At 33.2% G+C, this 27,406-nt stretch overlaps 1 protein-coding gene across 4 annotated transcripts in view; it reads right to left on the minus strand.

The window, feature by feature from the left end:
- RYR3 (ryanodine receptor 3) overlaps nucleotides 1-27,406 on the minus strand; it is a 708,417-nt gene that overhangs the window by 130,471 nt on the left and 550,540 nt on the right. For all 4 annotated transcript variants that reach the window (XM_031952023.1, XM_031952026.1, XM_031952025.1 and 1 more), the window contains exons 53-63: nucleotides 23,536-23,625; nucleotides 22,383-22,529; nucleotides 21,401-21,463; nucleotides 18,080-18,155; nucleotides 17,825-17,948; nucleotides 14,374-14,489; nucleotides 13,689-13,756; nucleotides 7,345-7,466; nucleotides 1,834-1,883; nucleotides 1,333-1,393; nucleotides 72-310 (exon numbers count right to left, since the gene is read on the minus strand). In XM_031952023.1, coding sequence (XP_031807883.1) covers nucleotides 72-310; nucleotides 1,333-1,393; nucleotides 1,834-1,883; nucleotides 7,345-7,466; nucleotides 13,689-13,756; nucleotides 14,374-14,489; nucleotides 17,825-17,948; nucleotides 18,080-18,155; nucleotides 21,401-21,463; nucleotides 22,383-22,529; nucleotides 23,536-23,625 — 1,156 coding nt within the window. The remainder of the gene's footprint in view (nucleotides 1-71; nucleotides 311-1,332; nucleotides 1,394-1,833; nucleotides 1,884-7,344; nucleotides 7,467-13,688; nucleotides 13,757-14,373; nucleotides 14,490-17,824; nucleotides 17,949-18,079; nucleotides 18,156-21,400; nucleotides 21,464-22,382; nucleotides 22,530-23,535; nucleotides 23,626-27,406) is intronic.

Consider the following 27,406-nt stretch of genomic DNA (forward strand, 5'->3'; position numbering starts at 1 on the left):
GCCAAGTCTTTACAAATCAACAGTAAATTAAAAAAAAAAAAAAAAAAACAAACCCCCAAAAAACAACTTACAGAGCAAATCCACTCCAAATTGATGCTGGGCAACATGCTCGTAGATGGAGGTCAATATAGGTAAAAGAGCCACTGTGGTATAATTGATATTTTGAGAGACACCTTTAATCTGTGTTCGGGAATGAGTGAACTTCCCAAGTTTTAAGTTTTCTGAAGTCTTCTCCAAATCTTCTGCCGCATTTTCGAAGAATGCACGTAACCCAGCCTTTACTAGCTCTGATCCTGATTTCATTACTGTTCTGTAAATGTAAAAAGTCAAAATTGGAATCTTTCTATGACTTTTATTGTAATGTATTTTGATAACTGGTGTTTCAAATGGTGTGTTGGAATATGGTTTAGATTAACATTTGGTTTTCTAGTCACCAGAATATGGTATATTGGATTTGATGAGAATAGTTAACTTTTTTTTTCTCTTGCTAGGCAATTAGAGTTAAGTAACTTGCCTAGGGGCATACAGCTAGGATGTATTAAATGTCTGAAACTCAGCTCCTCCTGACTACAGGGCTAGTGCTCTATCCACTGTGCCATCTAGCTGCCTTTTAAGAGTGAGAATTGCACCTTTAAAGTAAGCAATTCAACTCAAAATATATTTATTATCTGTTTATCTAGTTATAGTGCAATAACTAGTTGAAAGGAATAACTGCTAGGATTCCCCCAAATAAACAGGATGAGCAAGAAATTAGCTTTAGTTATGTATTTCCTAGATTAAGGGAAAATTATATTTATTTGCATGCCTCTATAAGCAAGAGCTCATGAAAAAAACCTCCCTGAAGTTCATCATAAAATACCCTTATTATCATAGCAAGAGGCCTTCGGTCTGCCCAACAACAGCAACAACAAAAACCAATTAGATGCTGTTTTGAGGAGAGTCTATATCACTTGGTTTCATGGAGAAAATTGAGGAAATGATAATAATTTCAAGCAAACCAAATTCAGATTTTGATAAGGCTTTAAGATTTTGGTGTATTGGATTGTTAGAAGAAAAAAATTGACTAAGTAGATTTTTAAATATACAATTTCTTAGCAGGCTACATGGGGGAAAAGTCACAAAAATGTCAGAAATGGTTTGAGGCCATAACAACTAGTGAAGGGATTCTGAAGGCTTTTCAATTAATGATTTGACACATCCTCTGCCATTTCCCTTTCTCAGGCTTCCCCAGGAAGGCAGTGAAATGTATTTTCCTCTAAGGTAATAAATGAAGTGAGGAAGGCAGAGAAGCAATTTTTAATAAGGTGTAAAAGAAAAATTGGGCAAATTTACCTGGTGTCAAGGGTCTGAGCTAGGATGTGCAGGCAGCTCACCATTGTAGTGGAATCACTTCCTAGAATGAAAATGTAAAAGATTACCTGTAACTTTCTGGATTGTTGTTTTTCTTTAAAACATACTTTACTGTAATCAAAGTTCACGCATTGTAAATCCGTTTTAATCAAGCACCAATATATATAATGCTATGCCTCTGCTTTAAAATGATGCATCTATTCTATTATTACTATATTATTCTATTTATTCAGCCTCCATTCCTAGGACTGTGGAAGCTAATCTTAAAATATTCATTAATGTGGAAAACAGGATTTGTTAAAGGGACAAGAAGATAATTTATCATGCTTTAGATTTATGGTAAATATGTGTGACACTTCAGTCCAAAGCCTCAGGTTTATTAATAAAGCACCGAATAGAGAAAAAAACAAACAACACTGCAAGTATAGGATAATTATAGGGACAAGGGCAGGGACAGCTTAATCAATACTTCACTGAACTTACCAAAGAGGGAAATCCTATGTCTAACAAGAGCAGCAAGTTTGCAGAATAAGCTAAAGCAGAAAAGAATGCAAAAGAGTAGGAAAGGCAGAGAGATTAGACAGTTGTTCAGAATTCAACATTCAACAATGGGGAGCAAACAGAATGAAGAGAAGGAGGGAAGGCCCGCTGCAGCTCCCTCAAAAGATAACTATCACACACAGAAAGACATTCTGTTTCTTTCCTATAATGTGACCATAAGGATTATTTAAAAGATAATTCTAATCTTGTTGAAAATAATATATCTGGCCAAGGTGGGGATTTGTTTTGCTTCACAATTTGTGTGTGTGTGTTTTTTTTTAAACAAGTTTTATTTTTCTTGCTTTCTCAATGGAGGAGATGGGGAAGAAGGAGAGAAAATGCAGACCTGAAATAAAATAGAAATGAATTTTTTAAAAAAAGAAAATAATACATAAATGATGATTGTTGTGTCTTTTTTCCCCTGCTGAGTCAATGGGGGTTAAGTGACTTTCCCAGGGTCACACAGCTAGGAAGTGTTAAAATCTGGACTCCGGTCCAGGGCTGGTGCTCTGTCCACTGCTCCACCTAGCTGCCCCTTCATTGTTGTATTTTGCAGCATTTGAAGTCACATCTTGCTCCAATGTGTTTTTATAACACATTCAAATGTAATGGTACATTATGGTCTTTAAAAGTTTAAAGAGTTTAAGGAGAAATGGTAGATCATTGTATATTTTATGTATGGGCATTGTGCAATTGGGAGAGGGTGGCAGAATTTATTTGAAATATAAGGGTAATGATGATTAAAAGAGCAAGGACAAATCACTTCTCATTTCTGAACCAGTTTTCTCATCTGTAAACTGGGGTTAAAATATTTGCACTACCTATTTTATGAAATTGTGAAAGAGAACACATTTTGAATGATAAACATCTACATTAGTGGCTTCATGGTATTACAGAAAGAAAGCTGACCTTAGGGCTAGGAAGATCTGGATTGGTTTCCCACCTTTGAAAAAGAAGTTATGATCCTAGGCAATCCTCTCTAAGCCTCACTTTCCTTATCTGTAAAATGGGGATAATAACAGTATTTACCTCACAAAGGGCGTGTTGGAAGGGTCAAATGAGTTCATACATACATATTATATATCATTTTGCAAAATAAACTATTATAAAGGAAGTTCATACGTGAGAATTATTATTCAAGCATGGGGAAATTTTGTGCTATAGAACATGATTTAAAATAAATAATCTTTCTGCCTTGTGATGCTCATTAAATTACTGGCTGAATAGATGGCTATGCTAGTGGTCTCCCTACACTCCTTGGGATGGCTAATATTTCTCCCAAGAAAGAACTCTTTGAAGAAAGGACAGTTATTTATTGCTTTTATTTTCTCTGTACTTTATCTAATTTCTACTTGCTAAAACTGTACTCTAGAAGGCTCTGACCAGATGTTATTTCCTCCATAAAACTTTACCTGATTTTCCAATTGGAAATTAACTTCCCATCCTCATAAAGGTCATAATGAAAACATTGATAATAGCTCACATGTATACAGTACTTTATGATGTACTGAAAAGGGCTTTATAAGCATTATTTAAAATGATTCTCACAATACTGAGTTATTTAAAGCAAGTATTATTATTGCTTTTTTACAGATGAGAAACTGAGACTTCATTAAAGTACATACCTAAAGACATATCACTAGTAGTAGCCAACCAGGGACTGAAACCAAATATCCCAACTCTAAATTCATTTATTTTTCTACTATAATGACTATCTTTCAACTTTAATACCATTTTGTTTGTACTTCTTTTATGTGCTTAATACATTCTATTTTGTCTCACAATTATTTGTGCATATGGCTAATTTTTTCTGGTAGACTAAGAGCTACTTGCATCCAAAGACTTTGCATTATTTAGTACTGCATCTCTTAAAATTGATGGATAATAAATGTTTATTGAATGAAGATGTGTGAACAATGAAGGATGTTGGGGACCTGAACTTTTTTTCTTGGTTAGAAGACTTAAAAATTTATTCTCTGGCGCCATTTGCTAGCTCTAAGTATTTAATGGAAAATTCCATTCAGAATATTTCATCACAAGTCAATTTTTCTAGCCATGAAAATAAGTAATAGCTGTAAACCCCAAAAATAATAATATATCAAAAGAAATTGGACATTATATTAAGTAGAAAATAAATACTTTGTACCTCTTTCCCCTTTGTATTTGACTTTTAAGGGATTCTGTGTCTAAAGAGAACTCTGGGTAGTTGGTTAAAAGAACTGGTTCTAGAGAACTCTGGTTCATCCACAAACAAATAGAGGCATATAAAGCAATTTTATCTTAATAAATCCCAGTTTCTTCTCTATAAAGTGGCTTATAAGTTTTGATTTTTTTTGGTCTGGGCTTGTTATTTTCCTTGTGTAGGAAACTACAAGGAAACTTTAGTCTATTTATGCATAGCAGCAACTCTTCACTAACTTACAGTTAGAGAATTGCATAGCACACTAAGAAGTTAAGTGATTTGTCCAGTGACTATAAAGCTATTGGATCCAGGTTTTCCTATAATGGAACATACAGGTTATAGGAGTCTGAACTGTGTAAAAGCTATTTCACAAATACAATAATAGTATTTAAAGATAATTCTTACAAGAATAATGTTTTGGAGATCTAAGTAGATGATTGACTTGCCTGGCTCTAATGCTTTTGTGGCATCCTAAGTGTTGTAAGAATTATCAGTGAAAAAAACAGAGCTCAGACCTAGGACTCTAAAGTCTTTTACTATTTACATGGAGAATGATTCAGACAGGACTATTACCTTAAGCCTGGATTCTAGAGTCCCTCTACTCTGCTTATCCATGGCTAATTTCATAATACTAGAAATTTTGAAGGTAACAATTTAAAAGGATTCCTAATTGCTTTTCTAACTTCAAAAGTCACCTGAAGAATGGGAACCAAAAGAAAAATTTGGGAACATATGACACTATGACATGAGAGCATAAAGCATAATAAAGCGGCATGAAGATGAGAGTTAAAGGGCTTGCAAATATAGCCTTATTCAATATATGCATTTCAATTTCAATTTCATTTTCTTTTCTTTTTTTTTAGAAGGAGGCTATGCAATTAGGGTTAAGTGACTTGCCTTAGGTCACACAGCTAATAAGTGTTAAAGGTCTGAGGCTGGATTTGAACTCCAGGGCCAGTACTCTATCGATTATGCCAGCCAGCTGCTCTGATACATTCATTTCAATATTCCATTTGGGTAATTAGTTAGTAAGAAAAATATAAATATAATTTAATGGGAAAAATGCTAGAGGAGTCAGAAGAAACCTGGATTCAAATTTACCTCTGATACTAATTCTATGACAAAGGGCAAGTATTCAGCCTCCTCAAACTTTAGCTTCCTTACCAGTTAAGTGAGACTAATACCTATAGTTATTATGTTCTAAGACTGTTAGGATGCTTAGAGGAGATAATGCATATCAAGGACTTTTCAAACCTTAAAATGCCATATTGTCAGCTACTATTTTTTATATATTGACAATTCAACAATTGAAAAAAAAGTTTTTTTGCAAGAATTTATATTTACCTATATTTTCATGTTTCTCTGTACATGTTTGTGTGTGCAACATGCTGTACACACAATATACACATTCATGCATGTACATAATTTCCAGTAAAGTCCTACTCTAATGTCTCAATATGGTATAAAGGTGAACCTGGATTTTCAAAGTTATTTTAGCAGAGCATAAATTGGGGTGGCATAGAGTGGAGGCAAAACTTGAGAGGTTTTGAACACAAGCCTAGTGATGTTCACTTTGTCTTTTTTTAATGTCTAATTAAACTAGGTTTGGAAAAGTTCATTATCAGAGGTTGGCAATTAGGTGATGAATAATTATGGTCACAGAAACTAATGAATTATAGCAAAAGGTCCTAAATGGGCCATTGACCATAAAGCTTTCCCCATTCCAGTCCATTTTATACATTGTTGTCAAAGAATTTTTCCTTAAATATAGAGATGACCACGTGATCCCTAACTAAAACAGTTCTAGTGGCTTATTTATATGTGTGACATATATATGTGATATTGATGATATTATACATTATATTTATATACAAATTTATATGTTAACTATATATTTTGATATGTAGTTGCTTCCATTTGAATGTAAACTTATTTCAAAAAGGGATTGTTTTATGCTTTGTATATGATATACAGTGTCTAGGACAGCACTCGACATATGTTATGCATTTAATAAATATTTATTGACTGATTGAAGACCATCTACTAAGCCATAGAGAGTTTGCAATGTGTCTGAAGGAGTATCTACATGAATAAGATCACAGATCTTTTTATGTACTGAATTAATAGACTTGAAATGAAATTTCAGTAAAGGATTAAATGGTGGTTCTATAAATCTATTTCCTTGAGATAAAAAAATAAGTAATGAGGTATTTTTAAGAATAAGAAAAGTTTATAAGTATACACAACTGTCCTCTTTTGGATATATTTAACTGTCTCATTTTCCAATTTTTATTTTGTCTCTTATATTTTCAATATTTAATGAAATAAATTTAGATTACTTAAAATGTTCAAGTTTTTGAAGTACTTACAGATTTTTAAGATTCTCTTATGTTGGATTCAGATATTCCCCTTTCTTTAAGTTACTGAACCTAAATATTTATTTTTGTAAAGTTCTTTATTTTCCCCTACATGATTAGTAGTATTTGATAGCTGGAGAACTTTGTGGCCTGGATACTATACAATCAGTAGACATTCTTAAGAGCTTATGGATTGATAAGCTAACATTTTAGAGGTTTTGTTGCTGAAAAGCTCGGGCAATTTACTTTTACCTGCACCATACAAAAGCATAAAAATCTAGATTATTGTTGAATCTATTAGACTTGAACCATCTTATTTCTCTGTTAGTCATCTATGTGTGTGCACACTGAGATCTAACATTAAAATATAGCTTTGCAGAAAATTCTTCTTTCCTATAAGTGGCTTAAATCAGGTTGAGTCTTCCTGGTTCTTGGGTTAGATATTTTAGTTGGGGAAAACAGAGTAAGACTTACTCCAAAAATTTGAATAAGGCATGATTCACTTTTTAAGACATTCTGAGAATGCGATTAATAAAAATGTAGTTGTCTGTAGAAACCTATTTTTCCTCAAAACTAGATCCCGTCTTTCCAAGTCTGAAAATGCTACAAGTTAAAAAAGTTACAAAGTAATCCCAGGTTTTACTTAAATATTAATTGAGGAAAAGCAATGAATACATAAAACTAACCCCTCTTGCTTCTCTGTATTTTAAGAGACAACATACTCCATTACAATATGCCTTTTTCCAAAAAAGAAAAAAGACAAGAAAACTAAATGTAGTTAGCAACAAACTATCAAATCAATAATCGATTCTTAAAATTTCTAAAGGATTTATTCTTTAATTTTAAAGAAATTGAGTCTTAAAATAGAATATACATACATGCACATTATGAACTTTCCATTACACATTGGCTCACCTGGCCACCATTTCTTTCTCTTTATTCGAGGCATACCCACTGCTACTGAGTGGCTTTAATGGAGATGAAAGGAAGTAGAGGCAGTGATTGGTGAAGTACTGATCGACCAAAGGAAGGAGAACCTGAAAAATTAGTTGTAGGTTAACTTTTGGGAATGAGGATCCACAAAGGACCCATTTTTTTATTTTTTAAAATTCATTTCTTCTTCAACTCAAGGGGAAACTCCTTTAGAGCACTTAAACATTTCTAGGAAGCTTTTGAGGTGGCATTTAGAAGATGTACTCTTGAATCCAAGCACTTATTCATCCATTCATCTCAAGCTTTTAGATATCTCAGAATCCTATTCTCAAAGTTGACCCTTTCAGGCCAACTAGTCCAAACCATAACTGAAAAGGAATCCCTCTTATTATATTACTGACAACTAGTCAATCTGTCTAGGGCAACAATGGATCATTATAATTACACTGAATTAAATTTTGTTTTATTGTTTCTTTCATTTATACTACTGTTATCATATATACTTCTGTCTGCTCATTAATTCATTCTGCAACAATTTGAGCTTTTTCATGTTTCTCTGAATTCCTTATATTTGCCATTTTTTTATGATGTGATAATATTGTTTTATATTTATGTAATATCATTTGTTTGGTTATTCCTATACTGGATACCCATTTTGTTACTACGACAAATGCTGAGATCAAGATTTTGGTTTCCCCGACTTAATTTTCATTTGTCTTCAATCAATCTTCCACAACCCTGCCAAAGTGACATTACTAAAGAACAGATCTATTTCTCGATATCAGTCCATTTCTCAATAATTTTAAGTGAGATTCAAGATAAACTCCATTTGGCACTTAAAATCCTTTACATTCTGCATTTCTATCCCTATTTCATATTACTGTTCTCATGCATTCTGAATTCTGGTACATGCATAATACTGCTCCTCATACATATCTTATCTTATCTTTACAAAAAATGTTCTGCCATGCCTGAAATACTCTCTCCTCAATTCTGCTTTTTAGTATCCCTAAGTTTCCTCCTTCATATCTCATCTTAAATGCCACTATTTTCTCAACTCCAATATCTCTTCCCAAAATTGTCCCCCATATGACCATGTATTTATTTTATATATATTTATGTTTATGTTGTCTCCTCCATGGAAATTAAGCTTCCTTTTCTTTTTATTTATTTATTCATTCATTTGATTCTTTTGTTGAACTTTAGACTTATTATAGAAGGAATGTGTGAATAATAAAGAAAATTTGGGGGACATAATCATAGTTGCATATACCTCTCAAGTACTTGGACTACTGTTTTTATGTATATCCTATTACTACACAAAGTAGATGATTAAAAGCAACAATTGCCTAGAAAGCAAAATGGTACAGTGGAACAAATGAAAAGAAAAGCATTTATTAATTTACTAATGTTTCTGTTATTATCATTATTGATTTGATGCATTTTTCAAATATTAATAATTTGAAATAATATGAAAATTACGCTTCTATCTTTTGACCATTTGTTAAGGAAGAGCTGATGGGTCTATATATGACTATCACACTTTTATTGATGATATCTAAAAGATATTTTCCTTCTGTCTAGATTAACTTTTTTACCTAGCTGAAATGATTTTGATTATACAAAAGACTTTGAATTATATATAATCAAAATTTTCTATCTTTTGTGCTTTCTTCTAGTCATTGTTTGATTAAGAATTCTTTCTCCAGTCAGTTGTGAAAGTTAATTTTATACATTTTTCTCTAATTTTTCTATGATATAACTTTTTATGTATAGGCTTCACATCCAGTTGGAACTTACTATAGCATATGATGTAAGACTGGTTTAAATCTATTTTTGACAAAATGTTTTCCAGTTTTCCCCAAAGTCCTTGTTGAAGGAATTCTTTCCCTAGTAGTTTATATTCTTGGGTTTATAGGATACTGGGCTAATGAGTTCAATTACAGAAAGTAATTCTTCTTATTTATTCTAAATAAATTTCCTATTTTACTCCCCACAAAAGGTGTTTCAAATTTCTTCTCTTCTTTAGCCTCTATTCTGCACCCCTGAGACCCAGTCTCTTACTTTACTGAAGCCAAGTCTTTCCTTTTATTAAATAAAAACTCCTTAACAGCATCCTTTATTCTTTTCCTTTTGTTTCCGATTATGAGGCAGCCCTTTTCCATGTCAAGGCCCAATACCCTACAAGTGTCATTGAGCCCATTCCTATCTAATATTTTATAGTATTTATTTTTTATATTTTATTGTAAATTACAATAATCTCTCTCTACCTGTCCACTAGTTTCTTCCTTCCTTTAAACATGCCCAAATTTTCCCCATCTTTACAATACTTCCCTAGATGCTATCAGCTCCTCATGCTATCATACTATGATATCTGCTCTCTTTCTAGACAAATTTCAAAAAAACAAATAGACAAGAACCCCACCTATCTATATTTGGGGAATATAGATACTTCCTTTCTTCTCATTCTTTACAATCTGGCTTCTTATTTGAAAAAAAATTATGTCTTTCTAAAGTTACTAATAATTTCCTCTAATTATTTCCTTTAAAAATTATTTTATTTGTCTCAATTACATGTAAAAACAATCTTGAATGATTCATTAAGAAGTTTTTTTGAGTTCTAAATTTCCTCCCTCTTTCCTTAAAAAGGCAAGTGATTTAATATAAATTGTACATGTGAAATCATGTAAAACATTTAGTCATGCTGCAAAAGAAAAAAAAAAACCTCAAGAAAAATAAAGAAAGTAAAACAAGTATGCTTCAATCTTCATTCAGACTCCAACCATTCTTTCTCTAGAGGCAGATAAGCATTTTTCATCATAAGTCTCTGGAAATTGTTTTATATAACTATATTGCTGAAAACAGTTAAATCATTCACAGTTGATTGTAGTGTTCTCTTCTTTTTTTATAATATAATCGTTCTCTCTGTGGGAGCAGGTTTCTTGGGGAGGTTTTCAGGAGGCAGCCTTAGTTTCAGTTCAATGTAATAATCACCCCAAATGCAGCCAGCTGTTAAAATCCAAGCGTTTATTTTCTCCTTCAAAGTCTTGTCTCTTTCCTTGGGCTAGGGTAGCTTTCTTAGAGGCCTATCTCTCTGCTTGGTTCCAAGGGCTCTTGCAGCTTGTCCTTTGTCGCCTCTAGCTCAGCTCCAATTCCTGGCAATCTTCCGAACTGACTGAAGCTCTTTTTAGGCTCTTTTAGAGGTGTAAACTCAGAGGTTGACTCCTCCTCCAAGAGTGGGATTATGGGAGGTGTGAATTTACAAAGTTACAAAATTAACTTTGTGTATCTCCTGTACTTATGAACTCCAATATGTGAGCTCTAATGTGTAATAAACTCTTAAAGGTGCAAACCCAAGCACACAAGCATTGCTTCCATCAATTCCACTTAGTACCTTGTTTCAAGTTCTGGCCCATAACATCTCCTGGTAGGATCAGATCAATCATACTGAACCAGGCTAAATTAGATAATTATTGTCTCTATCAGTTCTAATGATTTAACACTTTGTAAGGATTCCAACAGTTGATCTTCATACAATATTTCTATTACTGTGTACAAAGTTCGCTTGGTTCTGCTCCCTTCACTTTTCATCAGTTCATATAAGTCTTCCCACTTTTTCTAAAACCATCTTGCTTGCTATTTCTTATAGCACAAGAATATTCTATTATATCATATACCACAACTTAATCACTTATTCATCAATTGAGGGTTATCCCTCAATTTCTAATGTTTTGCCACCACAAAAAACTGCTATAAATATTTTTGTATATATAAGCCTTTTTCTGGTGTTTTTTTTTTTTCAATCTCTTTGGGATGTATACCTAATAGTAGTATTGCTGAATCAAAATGTATGAACAGTTTTAGAGCTCTGTGGACATTATTTTAAATTGCTTTCCAAAACGGTTGGATCAATTTACAATTCCATCAACAGTGCATTAGTATTCCAATATTCCCATGTCCTTTTCAGCATTTGTGAATTTCTTTTTCTGTCATATTAGCCAATATTCTAAATGTGAATGTGTTACCTCAGAGTTGTTTTAATTTACATTTCTTTAATCATAAGTTAGTAGATATTTGACACAGTGAATAAAGTAATAGATTTAGAGTCAGGAACACCTGAATTCAAATCTTGCCTTAGATACTTGTTAGCTTCTTGATGCTAGGGCAACTCTATTAAAGTCTATTAAACCCTATTTAATTCAGTTCCCTCATCTGCAAAATGAACTAAAGAAGGAAGTGGCAAACTATTCCAGTATCATTGCCAAGTAAATTCCAAAAAGGGTTTAGAAAAGTCAGACATCACTGAAATGTCTATATAACAACAACAAAATAGTAATTTAGAATATTTTTACATGACTATAGATAGCATTGATTTCTTCAACTAAAAACTGCCTGTTCATATCCTTTGCTTATTTATCAGTTGAGGACTAAATTGTATTCTTACAAATTTGATTCAATTCTCCAATTATTTCAGAATTGAGGCATTTATCTAAGATTCTTGCTATAACATTTTTTTCCAGTTTCCTGCTTCCCTTCTAATTTTAGCTGCATTGGTTTTGTTCATGCAAACCCTTTTTAATTTAATGTAATCCAAATTATTTATTTTATATCCCATGATTCTATCTTTTGTTTGCATACAAATTCTTCCTTTATTTTATTTGTCTCAATTACATGTATATTATATTTTATCCATAGATATGACAGGTAAAACTTGCCTAAAAATCCTAAAATCCTAACTTGCCCTTTATGTCTAAATTATGTAAACTTTTTTTTTTTTACCTTATTTTGATATGTAGTGTGAGATGTTGGGCTGATGTAGAGGGCTGAAACTCTGAGTCTGACAAGAGAGCACTTAAGGCTACCTGATGTGAGACAATGGCTCTATTAGCATATATTTGGATGATGGCTCTCCTCACCATTGGTGCTTGCTGAATATTTGGAAGTAAGATAATCGTAGGCAAGGATTGGAGGGCAGAGGGAGAGAAGTGAGAGGCACTTAGCAGCAGGATGAGGAGGAGAAAGGATGGAGACTCCAGACTCCAGAATCCAGGATATATCTTTAGCAAGCCGCATGGCAGCTTTCAGGCCTCCTTCACTTCTCTCCCTAAAGACCAAGGACTTTGATTTATCCTGACTCTGGCTGACCCTGAAGCCCTCTAGGGAGCTAGCCTGGTCACTACAAGCTATATCTAGTTTCTATCAAACTGCTTTCCTGTTTTCCTAGTAATTTTTGTCAAATATTGAATTTTTATCCCTAAAGCTTGGATCTTTGCATTTATAAAACACTAAATTACTATGGTCATTTACTACTTCCATAATATACAAGCATACTTGCATAGTATGGTAGAGTAGTCTATTCCACTGATCATGACTCTATTTTTATTTCCATCACTCTACAGGTTCTTTTGATGATTACTCACTTTGTAATATAGTTTGAAATTTGTAACTGAAAAGTGGCCTGCCTTCACATTTTCTAGGTCTTTAAAAATGTAAATCATTGTGTAAGCATTTCTTATCCATTTGTATGCTTTTGCTGTTTATCTTTCAAATCCAGATGTTGGAGTTTGTATTTGTTCTCACTAAATTTCATCTTATATTTAGTCCATAGGTCCAGCCTGTTGAGAACTGTAAGGTTTGTGACCTTTTCTAAACCATCTGTACATTTGATAAATATGCCATATGCATATTTAACCTAATAAATTATAAAAATATTTACCACAGCAAGGACAAGAAGAAAATCCCATTGCCTCCTGATCCTGAAAGAGTTAACACTGTATGAATCTTAGTACTTTAGGACTTTCAAGGTCTGATCATTCAACCATTTCTAAGTCTACCTCTTATCCTTTTTGCCCAGATTTCTCTGTGCTATCAACAAGATACCAAGTATAGTATTTCTAGATAATTCTCTAATCTATTGGTCTCGTAACCTTGTTAAAAAAAAGGATAGGAGGACACTCTGCAAAGACCAGAATGTATCTGAATAGGATAAGGACTCTTGCATGTGAAAGAGGAAACACTACTTTTCAGATTAGCTAGAATTCTCTTTAGGGAAAGGCAGATAACAGGAAAAGAAATGGCATCTGTGAGACCATTATTTACTCAATTAGCTGTCAACTCTTAATGGCCAGATTACTCCCAATGCCATTAAATTGCCAACTGTGACATTATCAGTCACATAATCCCTTGAGTCCTGTTTTCTCTTCTGTAAAATGAGGGGGTTGGACTAAATGACCTCTAATCTAGCTTTAATCCAATGATAATTATTAAACTCAGTTATTAATGAAAAAAACCCAACATTAATTTTATGGGTGCAGGGTGTCACTTACTTTGGCGAAGAATTTAATCTCTTGGTCATGGGGAGACCTCTCTGTTTTCCCACTGCTAATAATGGCTTCTACAAAGATACAATTGACACAAATGTCAGGCAGCATAAGACACAGGTGTCTCATTAAAGAAAAACCAACTTGTTTGAAACATGTTTTCCAACATGATTTGTGGTCCATAAAATACTTTGTTCTGCAAATATATTAACTATTATTACCCCCTCTCTCTCCATATATATATATATATATATGTATATGTATATGTCACAGTTTATATTAAAAACATCTGAAAGTTTTAGTGTCATTCAAGCTCAGCAAAAATTAGCAGTATGATATGGCATAGCAAATAGAAAAGCTAACAGAATTATCCTTGCTATCTCAGTATTCTTAACTGTCATTGTTCTTGTCTCTGTCTATTAAGCAAGAAAATAGGCACAGAGAGATTCTGTTATCCTGTTCAGTTGTAGTAACAAATATAAAGGAGTTAAACTTGTAATTAGTCACATCTAGCAATAGAATCAATGTTTGAAGTCTAGTAGGGGAAAAACAAAACAAAACAAGATTTTTCCTATAACAAATTGTCAAATGTCAAAATAACTATGGAAAATAATATTGCAAAATAGCCATTGTTTAAATAGCACAAAAAGAAAAAGCATCAACTTTGTCAATATTTCAGGATTAAACTTACCCAAATGGGCAATAAACTCTTGAGCAGAATCAACATATTTTAGAATCTTCTTTAAAAATTTATAGGCAAACCTCTTTTCCATTGAGGAGGCATCCAATTCCATATCCTTCAGATTCCTAATTGGAAAATGGGGTGAAATCATCAAGAAATAACAGAGATTATTATTTATATCATCAGAATTGCAGATGTTCTCTAATTCTGAGGTTTGTGGATCCTTTTATAGGAAGAAATAGCTAACATTTTTTGCTTTGTTTATTATGTTTTCTGAAAAGGTTTCATACTATTTTCTCATCCTTATGTAATACTAGGGACTTCAAAGTCTTGTTTTTTGCATTCTTCCACATTTGTCCTTATATCTGCTATTTTAGCTTTACTCTTCTATGTCATTACACGTAATATTAAATAATATTTAACCCTTTTTTCCTCTATCTTTTTTATTGTTGCTTTTTTTTTCTTTGTAATGTTGAGGGAAATAATATTTTCTTTATGTTTCACCAAATTGTAAGAATGTAAGAAACCACTGTTTTGATTGACTATTATATAATTATTTATTATTTATAGGGAGCAGTTTTTTGGCAAAAGGGGAGAAGAGAGAGTAAGAAATGGGTGGTGAGAATGATACAAAAGACAACAAGCTACAAATCCTAATGTGCAAACATATAAAGAATATGTTTAAATTACAATGAGATTCTATTTAAAGTGTTTCTGATTTCTCATTCTATTTGATTTCTTTACGATGAAGTAGCAAATATGATTTGTTATTTAATTTATGAGACAGAATGACAATTTTTTCTGGATTTTAAAATTAATATGTTATAAAGCCCCCCCCCCTTTTTTTAAAGGACTCTTGGTTATGTCTATAGTAGGGGGAAAACATTGCAAAAAAGTAAAAGCATGGAACATCTTTCACAGGAAAGAAATTCCTTTTAGGTGAGTAGATATACAAATACTGAAAGAAAAGATCAGGTTTTGTTACATATAAGGAAGGGGGAGCATGATTTACATGGCATACTCCCAATGGATCACATTGTATAGTTAAAACTCAAATTTTCAACAATAATGCCTGGCATTTATATGATGCTTTAAAGATTGTGAGTACTTTAAATAAATGATAATGCTGTCCTCACCACAAGTGATAGGTATTTCAATTATCATTTTCATTTATATATAGGAAACCAAGAGCCAGAGATTTCAAGTGATTTCTCTCTTCATACAACAAAACATTTTTCAGAAGCAGGATTTGAACCTAGATTTCTTTACTCCACGTCCATCATACTTTTTAAATGAATCATGCTTAAGAGGCCAGTACAATGAAAAAGCAAATTAAAAATTCAGAAAATTATATGTAAAATGTAGGAATAAGAACAGCTTTAAGTGTAAGATAAAGAAATATCATGAAAAATTTTGAGAGTTTAAGAAGTATTTTTTAAAATTAATTTTTGCATGTAGAGGGTTCTCTAAGTTGAAAACCTTAAACTAGCATTTCAGGGATTATTGAATGTTTTCTCAAAAGCCTAGGGATAAGGAAACAGATCAAGATAAGAATGGAAAACAGGGGAGCACATGAAAGGGAATTAATCCTTATATCTTTAACAGATTAATTTTTCTCCCACAAACCTAGGCATAAGAATGAAATTTCATCAATGGATAGTAGTTATACAGAGATAAAAATAGTTTCAACTGGTGAGATAAAAGGGAGATTGTCTAGAAACAGCTTAGTGCTTTGAAAGGACAGCTTATTACAAATGGAAAAAAGACCTCACAGAGAGGAATCAGGACAGTCAGTGCCTCCCTGAGCTGAATAAAGCCAATTTTGGTTGTATGATGTGAACAATACACTCCTCAGGCTTAAAAAGTGAGTTTACAAATATCTCCAGAAAAGGGGATACCACTTTCCCCATGATTTCGTTAGATTTTTTTTTAAGATATTGCAGAATATCTAAATTAACCTATATTTTAAGGAAGCACTTAACAATCTCTCACACTGTTCTTGTGGAAATGACAGAAGTAGGTTAGATGGAATGCTCCAGAGATCTGTGTTAGTCCCACTGTTATTTACTCAGTAGCTGTATAATGGCATACAAGGATGTTTATTTAATTTGTAAATGACACACCAGAAACTAGAATCAGGTTCTAAAAACAATTTGGAGAAGCTACAATATTGGGTTTAACCTAAAAAGATGAAATCTGACATGTATAAATTAAGAACTCATCTTATAATGGGTTCAAAAATCAACTTCATATGAAAAAGAGGTAATAAACATGAGATCGAATAGGCAGCAGTTTTTTGGAAAGAGATTAAAGGGAGTTGGAGTATACTGTTACCTCAATGTGTAGTAACATAATGTTATGGCAGGCAAAAAATGAAAATATAATTTTAGGTTACATTAGAAGACCAAGATCAGGAGATAATAGTTCCACTGTACTTGGCTTTGCTCAGAAACATGTCTGAAATATCATACTCAGTTTTGAACATCATATTTTAGGAAACTGGAGAGCATCCATGATGATGTTTTGAGATTACAGGATCATGAATTTAGAACTAGAAAGGATAAGCAGGTCATTTAATCTAACAGCCTCATTTTTTGTTACTGTCCCCACGTCACATAGACATGACCAACAAATCTCAGATCTGAATCCACTTACTTTTAATCAACCCAGGCAGTTTGATGCAGTAGACAAAGCATTGGACTTAGAGTCAAGAACACCTGGTTTTGAATGCAGCTTTAGACCTTTATTAGCTTTGTGATGGACTACATCATTTAATTTCTCTTAACTTCAGATTCCCAATTTATAAAATGGGGATATTAATAGCACCAACTTACTACACTAACAGTGTTGTTGTGAGGATGAAGCTTTGCAGTATCAACTGAAGAAAATGGAAATACTTAGCTTGCAGAAAGTCAGACTTGTTGGAAAGAAGAACACATAATGGGGATAAAATTAAAAGCCCCATTTAATTAGAAGAGAGGTCAGAGTCTGCTTGGCTACTGGGGCAGAAGTGAAAACAATGCGTAGAAGTTGCAATGAGGTAATCAGGAATGGTATAAGAAAAACAAAACTCCCTACTCTCGAGAGGTGTCCAAAAATGTAAGTGCATGGCTTGGAAAATGGTAGTTTCTCCCTTACTGAAGGTAAGACTAGTGAATGCTCATTAAATACATTATAGTGGGGATTGTTTTTTAGATGTCAGTTGGACTTCTTCAGTTAGTTGGAGTTCCTTTTAATTCTGAGATTGTATGATTCTATCTCATGGGTTCTATTTCTTACCTCAAGTTAAACCTATTAATTAATTCTTTTTTTTTCAAAATAAAAATTTTTCAGTTCCAAAAGACTTAAACATTGTTCTTTCTCTCATCGATATTAGTCAGAGATCAGGAGAGAGTGACAAAACAAGGTAACTGAAGACAGAAAATAGTGATGGAATATTTGGAAAAAGTGACTTACTTACCTAGATACAACAATACCATTCACTTGGAGGAATTTAAATAGCTCCTGGGCTTTTTCTCTGTCTCTGAATTTCTCCTTGGCTGTCAAGGTGTCATATGGCACTAAGAGAGGGTGACTGCCTCCACCTATGACAAATTATATATATATATATATATATATATATATATATGTAATAGATAGACTATAATAATTTAGGGATATAACACACTTGATGCCCAATGTCATTTCCTCTATATACTCTATAAACTAACCTTACCTTTGTTTTCAAGTTCCATCTTTTTCTTTTTGGCCCAGATATTGTGATAGTTCTCAGCCACAACTTCTACCATCCCCTGTCAAGAGAAAGCCATTAAAAATATGAATAGGTTGGTGGGAGAGAGAAAAATGAGTTCATCAATGATGGACTATTTTTGGATGGTTTAGGAAAGGAATGTTACTAAAACCTATTGGCTCATTGCTGGATGATTCCTATCATTACTTATGCATAATTATAAAGTCATAAAAATCTAAACCTGTTTTTCTGTTTTTCAACTTATTAGTCTATTGCAAGATACATGAAAAATAAATATTTCAACTCGAAGCTCCAAATCAGCAGTATGTCATTATATAATAGAATTTCAGGTCTGGGAAATTCCTTGAAAAGGTCATCATATTTATTCCTGTTCATATGGTAATAAGACTGGGAATAAGGATTTTAGTCACTTATATCATCTGGTGTTTCAGCTCTTTAGGTCATGAGGCTAGGAGGAATACATTGGTCTAGTGGGTAGGAAAACAAAATATTGCTTTTCTAGTCATCATCTAGGTAAGAAAACTAATGACACCTATATTGGCATAAGTAAAACCTTACAAATAAAATTAATTTACATAAGGATCATTTCATTGTAAAAAAAAAAGAGGATATTTAGACATTTATAGGTATTCAATCTAAAAACAAATAAATAAATAGAAATGAAGTATTTATTATAGACCTTGTTGCCACAGCCAGCAAATGTCAAGTCAGAAATTGAAATAGAAATGGGAAGAAAAAATTAGAGTTATCAGGGACATTCCAAAGATTCAGGCCATTTCATTCTCTCCCACTGCATTTTACGTTCCTCTGTGTCCTCTATGCTGACATGGAACAATACTGTCAATTGTAAGGTACCAGAATAAAGGCAATTGGTATACAATGGGTTTTGCAAAACTGAGAGAAGGCAGATACAATGGAAAGTATGCTCGATTTGGACACAGAGAACATAGCATTCATAATTATCCTTATGACCTCGAATGAATCATTGTGTGCCTCAGTTTCCTTATCTGTAAAAAGAAGAGGGTTGCATTAGATATCTTCTGAGATCTCTTTCAGCTCTAGAACAATGATTCAACAACTCTAGAGAGATGGGCTTTGGATGTACTTGTTACTGAAGCAATAGCATGAGAATGAAGTTTACATACATGGATAATTGAATAAATAATAGTCAAATAGTGGAGCTTTATGGGTTAATTGCTATTTGGTTTTTTTTAGCACTTTATTTTTCTGTTCATTACTCTCTCTTTACTGAGCTGCATTAGACTGAACTGAATCTACAGCCTTTAATGTACTGAATTGACACACAGTATTAGAAATTTCAAGAAACCATTCTCCAATTGATAAATGATCATAGGATATAAACAGATAATTCTCAGACGAAGAAATTGAAACTATTTCTAGCCATATGAAAAGATGCTCCAAGTCAACAATTAATCAGAGAAATGAAAATTAAGACAACTCTGAGATACCACTACACACCTGTCAGATTGGCTAGAATGACAGGGAAAAATAATGCGGAATGTTGGAGGGGATATGGGAAAACAGGGACACTGATACATAGTTGGTGAAGTTGTGAATACATCCAGCCATTCTGGAGAGCAATTTGGAAGTATGCTCAAAAAGTTATCAAACTGTACCCTTTGACCCAGCAGTGCTACCACTGGGCTTGTATCCCAAAGAGATCTTAAAGAAGGGAAAGAGACCTGTATGTGCAAGAATGTTTGTGGCAACACTGTTTGTAGTGGCCAGAAACTGGAAATTGAGTGGATGCCCATCCAGTTGGAGAATGGCTGAATAAGTTGTGGTATATAAATGATATTGAATATTAATGTTCAGTAAGAAACGACCAACAGGATGATTTCAGAAAGGCCTGGAGAGACACGAATTGACGCTGAGTGAAATGAGCAGGACCAGGAGATCATTATATGCTTCAACAACAACACTATATGATGACCAATTCTGATGGACCTGGCCATCTTCAACAATGAGATGAACCAATTCAGTTCTAATGGAGCAGTAATGAACTGAACCAGGTACACCCGGCGAAAGAACTCTGGGAGATGACTAAGAACATTACATTGAATTCCCAATCCCTATATTTTTGCCCACCTGAATTTTTGATTTCCTTCACAGGCTAATTGTACAATATTTCAGAGTCTGATTCTTTTTGTACAGCAAAATAATGGTTTGGACATGTATACTTATTTTGTATTTAATTTATACTCTAATATATTTAACACGTATTGGTCATCCTGCCATCTAGGGGATAGGGTGGGGGGAAGGAGGGGAAAAATTGGAACAAAAGGTTTGGCAATTGTCAATGCTGTAAAATTACCCATGCATATAACCTGTAAATAAAAAGCTATTAAAATAAAAAAAAAAAGAAATTTCAAGAAAAATTCTAAGTTTTTAAAGTAACTGAAAAAACTTTCCCCAGGTTTCTAGTCAATGTGATACATTCATAACACTCTATTTTTTGACATTTTAGGCCACCAATTCTCAAAGCATGGTTTGTGACATGGGTTCCTGACATCTTTTCAGGAGATCTGTGAGGTCAAAACTCTTTTCATAATAATACTAAGAAATTATTTGCTTATTAAAGTACTTCCTTTTCCAACTACTAATCTGTATGAGCATAGGTTTTCTTCATATACTTTAATGAAAACAGCATATCATAACAGACTGAATCCAGAAACATATCCAAATAAAGCTGTTTCCTATTAAACCATATGCTAAAGAGATGTGCAAAAACATGTAAAACCATACTATTTTTCTCAATTAATTTTTGCTTTGAAAAATGATTTTAATTATGTTATTTATATAAAATGTAAAAGGTTTATTATTTTTGAAAATGAATAAATATTTTAAATATTTAACAGTATTAATTTCTAATAAGCTAAAAATCAGTAAAATAGAAACTGTGACAAACTTTTTCATTTATTACAACATCTATTTCTTTCTTCAGTCCTCAAAGGTAGAAAATCTTGACAACATATCTTGCAGTGTGAATGACAAGAAGAACAGTAGATGGGATATCAGGTAGTCTGAATTCTATTGCTAACTCTATCATTGACCAATTTTATACTACTACACAAATCATTTTATACCTCTCTGGGCCTCGTTTTTTATTACCTGTAAAACAAAGGAACTGGACTGGATGATCTTAAAGGTCCTTTCTAGTACTAATAATTTTCATTTGTGAAATAATCTTAATTCTAAAATACATTGTTAAAGGTAAATTATACTGTTCTGAAGAATACATATAGTAAAAACATTAGTACTGACCTGGACTTCCCTAGAAAGCACAACATTTGAAAGGTCAACTGGAGCTGGAGTGTAGCTGTTGCCCTAGAAAAAACAAATTAAAATTACTTGATCTGGCACATCTTCATTTTTATTATTTTATTATGGCTTCTGTTATTTTTAGCTAGCACAATTGCAAGTCCTTTCTCTTTCCTATTTTGAGTAATTGGGAAAAATAAAGACTGTCTACCTCCAAGGGATACAAGATTGACTGGGGTTGGTACCAAATATACTAAATGATGGAAAAGAAGGTGGTAAGAATAATCAAGGAGTGTTTGCTTTCATCATGAACCAGACTTCAAGACTTTATAGGGAATTGTCCTGAATGTTGTAAGAAATTAAGAAATCTAGTGGTTGGAGTATAAGAATTATGAAAAGTTGTAAGACAGACAAAAAGAAGGAAAAGAGGAGAAATACAGAAGCAGAAGAGTGAGAAAAAGTGGTAGAGGCAGGAGAGTTAACTATGTTCCTAATCAAGATGGGGATGGGAGATGGTACTAACAAGACTTATAGATCAAGGGGAGGCTTACTACAGAGTCCTCAGAACTGCAAATGATCCAGAGGATTTATATATACTTTGAGACTCATAGCTGTTAATTTTCTAATTTTTGTTTTGTTTACCCCTTTAAAAAATAAAATTACATTTATAATATTATGAACTAATATTGAAATGTTGCCTATAAGTAAAAATTCTGTCTTGGGATACCAAGCATTATGACGCATATTGATTTCTTGATGAACTAAGAGAGTAAGGCCATTTCCCAAACTGTATCTGTGCCTGTTGTTTCAACAGATAATTTCTGATATAAAGATTATATAACAAAGATTTGTGTTTATTTGTGTGACAACCACCCAGTGATACCCCTAAAGAAAATCTCATGCCATGAAATTACATGGACACTATCCCAGAGTCCTTATTTCCCTATAGTTTTAAAAAGTCTAGCTTTAAGCAGTTTTGTCTTACTTGGCTGACTTGGGAAATGCTGCGAAGCTTCTCATTTTCTCGCTGTTGAATGATTGCTTCACTTTCTCTGGTTCTCTCTATTGTCCAACCCACAGCTAGCATGGTTTTTAGAGACTCTCTGGCAGGCCAGCGATAAATTTCCTTCTCCTAGAAACAAATTCAAGTAAAAGTGATTTACAAAGTACAGATATTTTGATTAACCTCTTAATCCCAAAGGGATGCAGTGTGTCACCTTTTAATTTAAATTATGGCATAAATTATTAATGGATGAGCTAGCTATTTTAGGGGCTACACAATGCCACTGGGTAAAAAAAATTAATATTCAAGACCCTCAGGAAATTCTGTTGCCTTCGTTTTAAGTGTGTCATGCTATTCAAAGCTATTTGGAGTTTTGTGAGGAAAAAGAAGGCACAAGAAAGAACAAAAGTAAGAAAATAGTGATGGGCGTTTTAATTGTAGTGGCAAGTGGGGAGTAATATTAAAATGTTTGACAAAGAAAGTTCCATTTTAGGCACTTATCAGATTTTCTTGACCTCAAAATTAGTTCTGGGTCTCTCTGGGATTTGGCTCAAAATTCGAAAATGCTCAATATACTAAGTATGAAGGTAGGCAATGTATGCTATAAATGGAACAAGAATGATTATTGAGAAAATGGCACAGAATCAGAATCAGAAAAGAATTATGTAACACTTTTATCCACACAATTTTCCTTGTTTTCTTTCTTCTTGTCATTTGTATTCTCAGAAATAATTTTTATTTGAGGAGGACTGAGCAGCTTCCTGATTTCCCTTGGGGTTCATCCCCTTCTTCCTAATTACAATCCTAATTAGAATCATTCATAGTTTATTTGCAAAGGTTTTTGCAAAGGAAAACTAATTTTTATTTGGTCCCTATATGTTACATAGTAACTCCTCTATGGCTTTTAAAGAGTTAGAGAGTGATTGTATTCTGGGAATTAAATCCTAGTTGCAGGGAAAAGGAGAAGTTGCTTACAGATAGGAAACACGAATTTATTTTGTCTCAAAATTCTCTAAATTTTGGATGAATTCTCTATTGGCCCTCCTATGGCTGACTGAAGACACTTTTCTAGAATGGAAAAAAAACCCATTGTGTACAAAGTGAGATATCTTTCTCTTACTTCACTGTGGCTTACCTTTTCAGTTAATGTTTTAAAAGGTCTTATTAACGGATGTGTCTTCACATTTTCATCCAGAGAGATACCATATTTCCATCCATTCTGACTCTGTAAGGGGGAAAGTTTTTCAATTTAAATAGCATTTCCTGGCAATTAAACATCTCTATTGTGTGACCCAAATGGCTGTTTCCTATTTAGCTATACAAATGAGCCAATTGCAAAGAAAATACTATGCCAAATGTGTCTGTAAATTCCTTGGAAATTCTCTCCTCAATCCTTAAGTCATTAGACTGCTGGCTAAATTATAAATTCTGTTTCCTTTAATTCTTGTTTTATCTGGTTGTCCTCTTTAGATACATATTTGCATTTCAAGTCCTTATAAAATAGAAACAAAGGAACTGTGCACAATGCTTCCCAGAGACTTAAGACATGCTATAATTTGGGCAGTTTCTTAAGGACCATCTGCCATGATGAACTGGCTACTTTAGCAAAACTAGAGTGATCTGAGTTTAAGAAAATTCCAGCTCTTTTACTGATATGTATGTATTGTCCCATGACAGATGCTCAACTCAGACTCTCCTAGTGACTATGAGTTAATCTCTTGACCTAGAAAAAGCTGAAGATGAACAGGTTTAGTTTAGAACCCATTGAGCTTCCACCATCTTATAAGATTGCATTCTATGTTTAAGGAGTAGATTTTCAGTCCTTAGTATATCCCAATGAAGTATATTACCTACCTCCAAAGTCTAAACATTTACTAAACATTTCAACTTTGTATTGACTCAACATTTAGGGACAGCTAACCATTAACCACTGGGAAAACTATCTATACAGTCAACGATAGCTCTAACAACCAATTAAATGAATAATATAAGTCCACTAAAGGACAATCCATAAGAAGTAGTTCAGGCAGGTGGGGTTAGGGTGAAGATCAAGGGGAAATAAGAGAATACTAACCAGGATGAGGGATAGCAGGGAATATTTGTGACCTGAGATTGCTATGATGGTTTGAAGGCTTGGCAGGAATCTTCAGATACTGACCAATTGAATTCTGTTTGGGTTAGTATACTGGCAAATATGATAAAATTTCTTCTGTTAATCTAAGAAATAGGTAGAGAGCAAAGGCTTATAGGGAGGCCCTATACTAAACAACTTTGGACACCTAACATTGAAGAAAATAGGACAAGTGGTACTCCTTTGTATTCTGGTACAGCTATCATCAAATCAGAAATATCCATATCTCACTTGCTGGAGATACTTTAGTGGAGACTTTAGTGCTAACTACTAAAATAGACAAGTGAATTAACATGAAATGGATTGGGCCTTGGATTACTTTCCCTAAAAATCACTTCTATATCGTGACATGGAAACAGATGACATTAATTATAGGTAAGAGCCTCATATTGTCAATGATATCTTTGCCCAAAGTTAAAGAATTTATAGCTGATATATGGCAACAAAAAAACAAAACAACCCTTAATTCCTAAGCCTAGAATAAACTAAATAAGAGATGAAAATGAGGAAGTATTAAAATCTGAAGAGGGCATAACAAAAACTTTGAGAGTTAAGAATCTTCACTAAATGCAAACTCTAGTTTTCTAATACTGAAATTGATTATAAATAGTACCAATATGGCAAATGATCCTCTCTGTAGCATGGGACCATAAACCAAGAAAAACAAGATTCCTTCCAGTCATGCACTCATTATCTTCCTTTAATGTGAAGAACATAAAGATTTGTTGTCCATTTCTTGTTTCAGTGAGGACTTGCATCAGAACTATTTCCAGTGCACCAATATCCTCCAGTGACGATCTATTTCATCTCTTGCTTTCAGGGCTTTTCCCAGGGAAAGCAAAGCTCTCTGACCTCCTTACCATGCTTTCCCATTGTTTGCTTCTCTGTATGCCATCAGGCTTGCATGGCCTGATGGGACAAATTCTCATTATTGGTCACCTGAACCTCAATAGAAGATCTGCACATTCTAATCTCAAGCCTTTCTCAATGGACTCTCTCCAAATAGTTATATTTTTACTGTATTCAATGCTCAATAGATAGCAAACTCCTATTACACTTGCTCCATTCCAAAGACCCTGAACTCTTGGCTGCACCCTTGTCCTGTAATTGATGATGGTCTACAAAGTCCTGATTTTGAATTATTCCTTTGATCCATCTTCTTTTCATTCAAACAATGCTGAATGGAACTGGAGAAAAATCATGAAATTCTACTAACTGGATTACCATAAATTTATGTTGTTTAATCTCACCAACATCCTCAATGCAGCAAGCAGTCTATTTCTCCCCAATTGATTTACTATCCATTCCCAATATGGCTCTTCTAAACCTTGTTTCCATACAAGTCTTCTATGGCATAACCTCCTTTTACTGTTTTAGCAGGGGATCTTGCTTCAAAAACCATATAATATTGAATTCTGCTTCTGGTCCATTCAGTTATTCTTTTTCAATTTATGGGTGTTTTTACTCACTCCCATTTAGAGTCATGACTGTTACTTGTATATTTATCTCCATCCTTTACTCTTATATTTTTTCCTGTTTCTATCCTTACTCAGTTCTAATACATCTGGGCAGTCCAGTTGTCTCAGTCAAGATAACTACAAAAACTAGCAAAACTTAATGGCAAGTGCTACTGCATTGGAAAAGATCAGGGGTAGGTTCTGTTTATGTCTTGAATAATTTAGAACATTTTGGAATTTATTTTGTTCTTTTTTGACTCAATTTTTTTTTTTTCATCTAAGAGTGGGGATAATATCTCTTGATCCTTCCTGAATTCAGAAAAACGTCAATTGTGAAGATCTTTAAGAAATATGTATATTCCAGAAATAATAGTGTTAGTCTGTTATCACTATCTTTCTTATTGCCAACATTAGTCTCAAAAAGAAAAGTAGAGAAGGGATATACATACATAAAAGTGTGAACAGAATTGAAAGTACTTTAGAATAGTTAAGACTTAAAAATGATTTCCAAGTTTATATACCCAGTTAGCTTTCTACTGTCTTGATGTGAAATAGATTAATTGTTCTAGGCCATATGTAGCCCACATTTTCAAGTGAATGATCCATTAGAATCCTGGATTCTTTTGGCTCAACTCCTATGGTATAACTTCTATTCTTTAATAGCTGATAAAGCAATTAAACTTACTACGCATTCAGCTAGTTAAGGAATTTTAAATGCTAGGTGGAATAATCAGTCAATATCCACATCCTTGCCCTCACATTTTATTCAGCTTTGAATACAAGTTTAAAATAATCCATTATGAACATGTATAATCAATTAAAACAAAATTTCAAAAATATCCTCCCATTTTGAATCTTTCATATCTCTATCTAGAAGTAATCAGTTGCCTCTCTATCCCTTCCTTTGTGTAGATGTTTCCTTATGCTCCCTGATTGGGACAATTTTCTCTAAATTTTCTTCTTTTCCCTTCCTATTCAGTATATTCTTCTCCTTTCTTTTCACTCTTTCCTTAAGATCAGCAAAACAGAACCTTTGTATATTTGAATTTCCTCTACGAATCTTAATGATAATATAGGGGTTAAAGAAGACATAAATATTATCTACACATATGTAGATTTTTGAATGTAAGCAGTTTATACTTGTTTAATCCATCATTCATGTTTACCTTTTTAAGGTTTTTCTTCACTTCTGTTTTTAACTTCAAAGTTTCTTTGTAGCTCTCATCTTTTCATCAGGAATACTTGGAAATCCTCTGTTTTCCTTAAAGGTCCATTACTCCCCCCCAAATAAAATAAAAAACCATAATATTCAGTTTTTCTGGGTAAATTATACTTAGCTGTAAGCTCATATTCTTTGCCTTCTGGAATACCACAAGATTTCTACTATTTTTACACTGGTGACTGCTAAATCATGTGTG

This window comes from Sarcophilus harrisii, chromosome 2 (genome assembly GCF_902635505.1).
Source record: "Sarcophilus harrisii chromosome 2, mSarHar1.11, whole genome shotgun sequence".
NCBI classification, from domain to species: Eukaryota; Metazoa; Chordata; class Mammalia; order Dasyuromorphia; family Dasyuridae; genus Sarcophilus; species Sarcophilus harrisii.